This window comes from Myxine glutinosa, chromosome 13 (genome assembly GCF_964187855.1).
Source record: "Myxine glutinosa chromosome 13, kmMyxGlut1.1, whole genome shotgun sequence".
NCBI classification, from domain to species: Eukaryota; Metazoa; Chordata; class Myxini; order Myxiniformes; family Myxinidae; genus Myxine; species Myxine glutinosa.
This window is the reverse complement of record NC_136273.1, coordinates 81,539,219-81,549,439: the sequence shown is the minus strand read 5'-3', so window position 1 is coordinate 81,549,439 and position 10,221 is coordinate 81,539,219. Positions and strand designations below refer to the sequence as shown.

The 10,221-nt window shown below is 42.1% G+C and overlaps 1 protein-coding gene across 13 annotated transcripts in view; it reads right to left on the bottom strand.

The window, feature by feature from the left end:
- Positions 1-402: 402 nt before the first annotated feature.
- The window catches only part of LOC137439047 (protein phosphatase EYA1), a 267,871-nt gene continuing 258,052 nt past the window's right edge, over positions 403-10,221 (bottom strand). For all 13 annotated transcript variants that reach the window (XM_078767698.1, XM_068134674.2, XM_068134677.2 and 10 more), the window contains 5 exons: positions 7,464-7,624; positions 7,228-7,342; positions 2,579-2,700; positions 1,459-1,559; positions 403-1,213 (listed from right to left, as the gene is read on the bottom strand). In XM_078767698.1, coding sequence (XP_078623824.1) covers positions 1,133-1,213; positions 1,459-1,559; positions 2,579-2,700; positions 7,228-7,342; positions 7,464-7,624 — 580 coding nt within the window. In that variant the 3' untranslated portion in view covers positions 403-1,132. The remainder of the gene's footprint in view (positions 1,214-1,458; positions 1,560-2,578; positions 2,701-7,227; positions 7,343-7,463; positions 7,625-10,221) is intronic.

Sequence of the window (10,221 nt, the reverse complement as noted above, 5' to 3'; positions counted from 1 at the left end):
TCGTACCGACCCTTGTATATCTGTTGATAGTGTTTCAAATTAAATATTTCTCAAAATTAAGGAAGCAACTTAGAAAGCATCCATTTTGAAATTACAACCCCATCCACCAGATAGTAAACATTTTCCAAACGGTTCATCCATGTACAAATTTGACATTTATTTCTACAATAATGCACAGAGATGAAAGTGATGTCAAAAAAAATATATATATACATATACACACACATATGTATGTATGTATGTATGTATGTATGTATGTATGTATGTATGTATGTATATACGTATATATATATATATATATATATATATATATATATATATATATATATATATATATATATATATATATATATATATATATATATATATATATATATATATATATATATATATATATTCTGTATATTTACCAGTTTCTGAGAATTTGTTATGAAATCACATGAAAGAAGCACAGATGATAAATCACCTTTCGGTTTAAACACACTTTACAAACTTTATGTACAACGAGTGCTGCAAAGTTTCTGTTACGCAGTTCATTCACACCAAATTATTGTTATAAAACAAAGCAAACAAATAATTCAAAATGAAAATCATTCTTCCCCAAATTGCATTTCTATGCTGTTGAAAAAAAAAAATCATAAAGAAAAACCAAGAAGAAAAAAATAAAGCTGTTGCAAGATCATTTTAATTCCTTGCTTTAGAAGGCAAAGGAAAAAAATAAATAAGGATTTAACCCAAAAGGGTGGAAGAGTGCTGGTCTAGGGATTAGCACAGCACAATCCACGAGTTATTGAATAAACCCAGCGTGACATCAAGATTTTGGCATTACTGAAGGAGCACAGCAGTTGAAGTTCTGCCAATCAACAAGCTCTCCCTCCGTTGTTCCCTGTGTTCACTTTGTGATGTATTCCATCAGGAGCACAGCGGGATCAAATCTGCGGGTCAAGGCATCCCACAGGGGCAAGGCCGGCTGCCATCTATCGCAGCTTCGAGGCACCGAGAAGAGAAAACGAAAACGCGTCTAATGGACAAGCATGTCCTCTTACAGTTGCAGGGCCGCCCAGTTTCCCCATTTGAGTCACGTTCCAGGTGCAGTTCCACCAAAGTTCATGCAGAAGAGATTCCGACGATGCTACAAGTACTCGAGTTCCAAAGCGTGGTGTAGCGCCATCAGATCCGAATGGCTCGAGATCCTCCAGAAGGGCATGTTGTGCTGCCAAATGGCAAAAAATCAGATGACAAAGGTTCGCACCACATATTTTACCAATACAATTATAACAGCGATTTACCATGCTCAACTCTCAAAATGGAATCTAACTGGAGATTCAAGAAAGGTTGTGAACAGCAAGTAATGTACAGAATTACGTTGTTTCATTCTTCCAACTGCCATTTTGCAACATTTGCCTCGAACAATGTGATGGTAAAGCCTACAGAGAAGTGCCATTTATACTGTGGTACCTGTTTGGAAGCCTGCTCCTCATCACGCCCATCACCAATCACAACATATGTGACTTTCCTACCAAACCTCGAGATGATGCGCTCAAAACAGCTTTCTTTTCCTGCAATGCAGTAAAAAGTTTCATACAACTTACTAGAACCACCTTCTGACCCAACACTGCTCTCAATAGCCCATCCCAACCACACTGCTACTGTTAGTAGCCCCTGCTCTCTCATCGACACCAGCCAACCAAACTATTGTTAGCACTTCCTGTCGCCTCCAAATCCCATCCCTCCTCCTCCCGTACTCTGCTCAAGCCACTATCATCTCCTCCCAACGAAACTATAAACTATCAGTCAAATTTCAAAAGGCCATTCTTTCCCTCTCTTTCCTCCAGGGCTTCTAAAGCACGCAGTGCACAATCACCCCCATCATGACCAATGATCTTTATCACCCTCATTAACCCTTCCCAACCCAACCACTTACTGGCTTCAGTTTTTACTCACCTCCTCTCTCTTTTTCTTGTTTGTTCATTCCCTTATAGCAACTAACTGGTTGTGTCCAATTGTCGCCCCGCTAACCCTCTGTCCGTTCAGCCTTGCTCTTGTAGTGAAAAAGGGTCATCTCATTCTGGAATTTATCATAGAAAACATCGCAGAGTGTAGAAGATCTATAGCTTAGCCAAGACCTGCAAAATCAATGTCCATCTTCAAGGCAAAAAGGCCAAAAGCCAAAGGTTTCTTTTAAGCAGTGTGGTTGTGGTCAGTGAGGACATACAGTGTTCCTATCATGGTGTCAATGGTGAAGGCCTTCTGGGTCGCCTTTTTGCAGCAATGATATTCTTCCTGGGAAACTTGATGCGGTGATTGGCCACGGTCCAAAATAAATGCCTAGATTTCTGCCAATCTCTCTATGACTGTCCATACTCTGAACAGCCTATAATAAAATATTGGTTAAACAGATAAATTATAGCAATATCCAACTTTTTAACATTGCACATAGGGTGTGTTTAAACCTAAACATCCTACTTGTACACATAATAATGCCACGACATATGTAAATTTTACTCAGATCCATACATTTATTGAGGATGTCCAAATGATTCAAAATGAGCATTTGACCTTCAATTGCGCTGCACACCTATTTTAGTAGCACTGTAAATATTCTCGATAGGGAAGACAATCCCCAGGCCATAGAGGAGAACTTTAGCCAGGGCTGGAACCAGCTGCGTAGTGGTGACGAGCACATTGACACAGTTTGACCTGAAAGGCAACATTTGATGTTCCATAAGAAATAGGACAGCCCTCACACTCACAAGGAAGTCATCATCGCTTCAACCAATACACACCCTGATAACATCCTTCACGGACTCAACGAAGGTATCCGTTATATTCACACTACATGCCAATAATGGCAAATCAGTTAGTTAACTAGAAAGAGCAATCAGAGATTGCAGACCCTCGCCAGGACGTGTTTTCAGTGGTTTTTAAGGCTTTTGTGTGAAAACAAATATGGCGGCTGAACCACGTGACCGATGACGTCATCATTATTTTCTCCACCAGTTTATGCCGACATGGCGCTCAGGAAATTGCATCTTGATTGGATGAAGTTTTGTACTTGTCGAATTATCGAATTATGACGTCATAATGGAGGCCTTGGGCCGAGAGAGTTAAAAATTGGGCACAGTCTTTTCCAGGGCATGACAAATGTGTGTGTAAAGTTTGGCGATTCTATGTGCAACGATGTAGACGTAGTACTGTACACAAACAGACAAACAGACAGACAGAAAAACAGACAAACAGACAAATGAAAAATCGGTCAGAGACCGAGGACTTGCCGGAATGCACTTTTTTATCTGCCATTTTGGACAAATATGGCGGCGGAACCATGTGACCGATGACGTCATCATTAACGTATTTTATTCCCCATGGAGAGTTCTTTGCAATGAGCCATGTCTCAATTTTTCTATTCAGCACTTTCGGAGATATGGAGGTGCAAAGTTTTTCGGTTTTTCCAATATGGCGGCCGAACCACGTGACCGATGACGTCATCAATTGGGCACAGTCTCTTCCAGGGCAAGACAAATACGTGTGTAAAGTTTGGCGATTCTACATGCAACGGTGTAGACGCAGTGCTGCAAACAGACAGACAAACAGACAGACAGACAAACAGACAGACAAACGAACAGATCAACATACTTGCCGGAATCTTTTCCGGCAAGTAACCAACCAACCAACATACTTGCCGGAATCTTTTCCGGCAAGAAACAAACGGACTCAAATGCAATACCCTCTCCTCAGGCAAGGGTAATTACAAACCTGCTGCAACATAACACAATAAATGATGCGTTGAATCCATGGTCATTGTACCACATAGCATCATTCCTCAATCTCATTCCTTGATTATACGTCGATGTATCATGTATACAACATCATGTTCATGTATACAACAACAACAACATGCATTTTAAGGCCATTCTCCCTGCAAGAGCGGGGGTTAGCCTTGCGGTCCCCATGACAATCTTCTCCATTTTGCCCTATTTTCTGCATCTCTCCTTGTTAATATTTTGCCATCTATTTATCCTTGTTATACGTAGATGTATGCTGATAAATTTAAAAAACTTAATCAAATCAAGCAACTCCAGAAAAATGAAACAAGGCCTTGTAACAAAGTTCCATCTGATTGTTAAAAATATTATTATGTGTGTGTACAGACTAGTGTTAAAAAAAATTGAATGCCAACATGGACCAACAACATGCATTTTAAAGGCCATTTTCCCTGCGAGAGCGGGGGTTAGCCTTGCGGTCCCCATGACAATCTTCTCCATCTTGCCCTATTTTCTGCATCTCTCCTTGTTAACCCCCTTGCCCGCATTTCTTCTTTCACCATCTTTGGCCAAGTCTTTCTCGGTCTTCCCCATCCTCTATTTCCTTCTACATTCATTTCCATCACTCTTCTCAACCAGTCACTTTCATCCTTCCTCAACACATGATCAAACCATCTCAACCTGTTCCTCTTCACAACATCAATCACAGGCTCTATTCCCATCATTTTTCGCAATTCATCATTTGTCTTCCTCTCTCTCAATGATACTCCGCACATCCATCGAACCATTCGCATTTCCACCATTTCCAACCTTCGTTGCTGCTCTACGTTCATTACCCATGTCTCGCTCCCATAAATCATAACACTTCTCACACATGCAGCATACACCTTTCCCTTCAGCTTCAACGACACTCCCCTCCTCATCAGCATGCCACTCAGTTCCCGAAACTTCTTCCATGCACATCTCACTCTAGCAACCGTTGCCGAGTCTGATCCACCTTCTCCATTCAGCATGTCTCCGAGGTAGCAAAATGTTTTCACACCTTCCAGCTTCACGCCGTCTCCAAGATCCAACTCAACATTTCCTCCATCTGCAGCTCCCTCTGTGCACACCTTACATTTGAATGTTGCTGCCACACTGGTTAATGACCCTCTCAGACCACTACATTTTTGATGAACCCACTCAGCGCACATTGTACATTGAATGGAGTTCACTCCGACACCCTTCCTGCACACAGCACAGGGCCACTTCCCAGTTCTTTCCACCTCACCACATGCTTTACCACTTGCCATCACCTTCGTCTTTGCGATATTCACCTTCAGACCTTTTGTCTCCATACATTCCTTCCACTTGTTCATCTTTTCCTTCAGTCCATCCATACTTTCCACAATCAACACCAGATCATCTGCATACAACAACTCCCACGGTAAACCCTCCTTTCCGTTCTGAGCCAGCACCTCCATCACAGCTACAAATAGTAGTGGACTTAGTACCGACCCCTGATGCACTCCCACCTTCACCTCAAACTCACCACTGTTCCCGTCCTTCGTCCTTACAGCTGTGCGTGCTCTTTTGTACATTGCCATCACTACTCTGATCAACCATTCCTCCACTCCTAACTTCCTCATTGCCGATGTCCTCCACTTCCTCATTGCCTCATTGCCCAGCATGGACCATAGGACAGTTCATTTCTACTTATAACAAGGACTTCCTGTTTAGGTTAAGTAGTCCTGATTTTGTGCATCGTTGGCAGGTACTATTGTGTGTGGTAGAGAAGTTAGCTAGGTTAAGGGTATTTATATGATCTGTCCTAACTATCTGAGCAGCCAAGGGTCAGGCATGTTAAGGTGAAGGGACCCCCGGGAGGGTAATTAAAAATTGTGATTGGTGCCATCAATGTCATCACCTGGGATGTGGCCCCTGGGAGGACCCTACCGCTGCTGCCACAATGCAGCAAGCTATTGGTAAGATCCGATGGCAAGGGGAAGTGCCACGGGACATGTTCTGATTAGGCCGGTGGGAGGAAGTGGCCGAGGAAGTCCAAGTGGCCGCGCCTCGTCGCATGAAAGGAAAGAGGAGTTGTGATGGAAGACTATAGGAGCACATGAGGAGAGACTCTCTGTCTCTCCCTCTTGCCTTGGACCATACGTGGAGCAGGATGCTCATCCTCTATCAGGGATGTTTTGATATGCCATGATCTCTACCTGCTCGTGGAGCAGAACCTGTTCTGCTCTACTACCCCTATCTGTTCGCTTGAAGACATTTGAGAACTATGTGGCTAGAAAGGACATTTTTGATTCATTGATTAATCAATTAATTATTTATTGATTAATCAATTAATTTTTATTTTTTTTCGATTAATGGCTTATTTAATTCATTCTCAAAAAGTTACAGCTCAGGATGAAGCACTGGAGGTTTAGGTATGCTATTAGCCATTTGATTAAGAATATATTTTATGATCATTATTTGTTGATTTTAATTATGAAATTAATCAATCAATTATTGTGCACCTCTTCCTCCCAAGGCTGCACGGCGGTATCGCACGTAATGACGGTATCACACCTATATGAGCTGCACGGCGGTATCACCGGGTGTCTTAGGCACCCCGGCAATGCCGTGCTGGAGGATATTTATTTATTTGGCATGGTGGCGGTGTACTTTGATTGTATCTGTACTTGTTTATTTCTTATTTATTTTTTATTTACTTATTTTCTTATTTTTTATTTTATTTCTACAGTTTTATTTCTGTTTTTGTTTCATATCAGTAGATTGAAAATATTGTTGATCAAGCAATGAGGATAACTTTTCTTTTAAGCGTAATAAATTTCAAGCTTCTTACTCAAACATCTCAAAATATTATCAGAAAAGTATGCCATTTTACTTCTTGAATTGGTATACTCACCTCTGAACTTTCTAGCCTGAATTAGAATTTCAACGCAGCTATAAACTATTGTCCTTGTGTTTCACAGGCAGGTTGATTCATCAATGTGTCTGCCGTCCCTCGTGTGGACGTTAAACTGGGCGTCCCATCTGCTGGCCTTAGTTAGTGGAAGTTAAAGATAGTTGAAGATACCTTCATGAAGAAGCTAGGTGTGGTATTGCCAACACCCTGAACAAATGACAAATTCACGTTTTAATGTACCGGAGGCACTGTATCAGCAGCACAGCTGTGCTCCAAGCAAATTATGCTACCTGCAGACATCAATCCTGATAACACGGTGCGAAGCACTAAGTACAAAATCAAATGATGTTTGTTCTGTAGAACAAAAGCAATATGAAGCTTTGGATACAGAGGTTGGCAATAATATAACAGGTAAAATCTTTTTCATTAAAAAAAAAAAATTTATGACTTTCTTTATCCGACATTTGCTTTCAATCGGATCTCTTTGAACATTTTTGTGATGCAAAGATTGATAACAACATTACCAGTTCCAAAGAGGCCAACAAGAGCCGAATAACTCACCGAGAATGCACCAGTGAGAGCGATTTGAGTGCGAGTGTAAGCCACGAGTCTGTTAATGCTTCAATCTCGGCTCTTAGTTGGAGCCAGGAGTCACGCTTTGGAAGTCCTACAAGACCTATGCCAATGGTAAGAATAGAATCAATAAATAGAGAGAAAACACGATCATAATCTGTAACATGAAAAAAACCACACCTTTGATAGTATTGTACCACAGAAAGACTTAATGAGTGAGTTACCTCCCACATTGTTTTTGTATGAGTTGTACATTTCCTTGACACGGCGGTAACGGAAGGCAAGTTTGCGCATCCAGTCGACCCCACCACGCACACCCGTCGCTAAGCAAAGGTTGGCACTGGTTGCTGCTGCATGGAAACCGTCTGTTGCAAAGTTGTAAGTGCTGCAATAATGGAGAGATGGAAAGAAAGTGAGAGCGAGAACTGGAAGTGCAAATAAACGTTAGATTGTGGGTTTTCAACATCACACCTTTTCATAAAGGAAATAAATACAATTTTAAAAGTCGAAGACTAAAACAAACAAAACAAAAAACATAAAAAGACAGGGGTTTGTAAATTCGTTATTTTTTGACGTGCTTACAGCGGGGCTACGATTACAAGGAAGATAAATAAAGCCAGCATGGAGAGAAAAGAAGATAAAGATAGAGAGAGACAGAGCTCAGAGAGGAGAGAGATAGAGATAAAGAGACATATATATATATATATACAATATATATATATATATATAAATATATATATCAAAAACATGTGGAGTGTGACGAGCACTCCCATCCGAATGGATAAAAAATCCGATCCTGCACATGCGCAGACCACAGCGTCACTTCCTCCCCGGAAGCTTCATTCAGCTCAGCCACTTTCAAGCTTTGAAATTTTATGGTGGGCATTGGTTAAACATCAACTGGACATACTTCTGGCTTATTTGCCCTCATTATATGTATGTGTGTGTATGTATATATATATATATATATATATATATATATATATATATATATATATATATAAACACATATATATGGACTCCTCCCATGCTCTTCTACCCAAAGAAAGCTGCATAACTGCAACCTGAAGGCTACACAAGTTAAACCTTTTGCTGTTTCAAACTCTTCCCAGAGTCCCTCCACCACTGTAATGACATTTACACATAGTACACACAAGCGAAACTCAATGCTACACACCCCCCTCATCTGACGGACCACTTTCATCGCTTATTGGTGAGTCATCAGCAGCAGCGTAGACAGAAACGCGTACCACCAAGGTTCCCAAGCATGTACCATGCGAAAATGTCGAGCAGTAAACCTACAAATAAAAAACAAAGGCCCACCCACATCTCTCACATGTGAATGGAGGGAATAATCAATTAGCTCTCACCTAATCAATTACCCCAGGTGGCGAGGATTATAGAAACAAATTGACTCCTCCTGGTTCGAAGAGTATTGGAAGGTGGTATGCGGTGGAGTTGAATGATGTGGGAAGGGTAGATTAGGTGAAGAACAAGGCCCTCATATGTTTGAAGGGGACTGATGGATTTGGTTTGCCAGATAAGTTGAAGGTATGGTGTTTATGGTGTTTGAAGTTTGGATTGATGCCACTAGTATTGTGACCATTGATGGTTTATGATATTGTCCAGCGGCACAAAGTCGGCAATAAAAACCGACCAATAAATGTATTTTTCCCTCATTGCAACAGAGGATTTTTATCCAATACTGGTCTCGCTTCCCATTGTCGTGCAGACAAGTGCTGACCCATACGCCTTCACGGTCATCGTCGTTAGCGACGGACAGCCAAAGAATAAGAAGATGATGATATTGTGATTAGACATGCAGAGAGGGTGGAGGTTTTTGTGAATGGGTTTGTGAGGAGGTGGTTGGGAGTGCCACACTGTTTTATGAATATCGCTTTTTATGGTCAGCATGGAAAACTGCGGTTTCCTTTAACATCACTAACTGGTGAAGAGTTTAAGGTGGTGAGAGTGCAGGTGTTCATGATGGTGTGGGATTCCTGTGATCCAGTGGTGAAAAATGCTCTCCCAGAGAACAAAGGAAGTCGGAAGTGGATTGCAAGAGCAGAGGTGGATGAGATGGAAGAGCGGCTGCAACAGGAGAAGGTCGTGAGAATGGTACAGCAGGGGAAGCATGGCTTTGGCTGAATGAAGCATGAGCGATGAGGAAAGGCATGTGTGAAAGAAAGGAGGAAGATGGTTGAGGGGGAAGTGAGAAAAAAGGAGGGGGAAAGGAAATATGTCAAAGCAGTCGGACAGGCACAGCTAGGTGCTTGAACTCGGTGGGAACATGTGCAGGTGAGGACGCTGAAGTGGCAAGAGATTTGGAGGATGGAGCCAATACTATTGATTTTCCTGTTGTGGGCAACATATGATGTGTTTCCATCCCCAGCAAACTTGAGATTGCGGAACGGTCAAGTGCTGGCGGTGGTAGTGGAGATGGTGCAATAAGAGGTGATGAGATTGAGAAATAGAGAGGGGAATGGAGAATGAGGCCGATGGGAGAGAGGTGTTGTTTGTCAAAGAGGGCCAAGCGGGAAGAGGCAGAAAGAGGAGGAGGTGGAATGCAAGAGGAATGCTTGTGATTGGCAGGTGCTGGCAGACCGCAATGGGTATTTCCATAGGAGATCTGCATGACAAGTTTGCGGCCTAACTGGCATCTGGTCAGATGCAACAAGGCAGGTCATCTTGGGGGAATTGTCAGGACCTTGGGAAGAGAACATGGAGGATGTGCATGAGAGGAAGAGAGGAAAGTACAGTGAGCTGGAGGTGGAGTGTTGGGAGAAGGGTTGGCGAGTTTATTTTCAGCTATTTGGGAGGGCTTATCGAGGGTGTGGAGGGTATATTGGCAATTTATTTTATGCATTTCTTGCTCGACTTGGAGTGTGTGGAACAGCAAGGAGGAGGATGTGTGAGAGAGTGGTCCAGGCAGCCTTGAAAGGCTCACTTTGGACCAGGAGGAAGTTTATGGAGGCTGGTCAA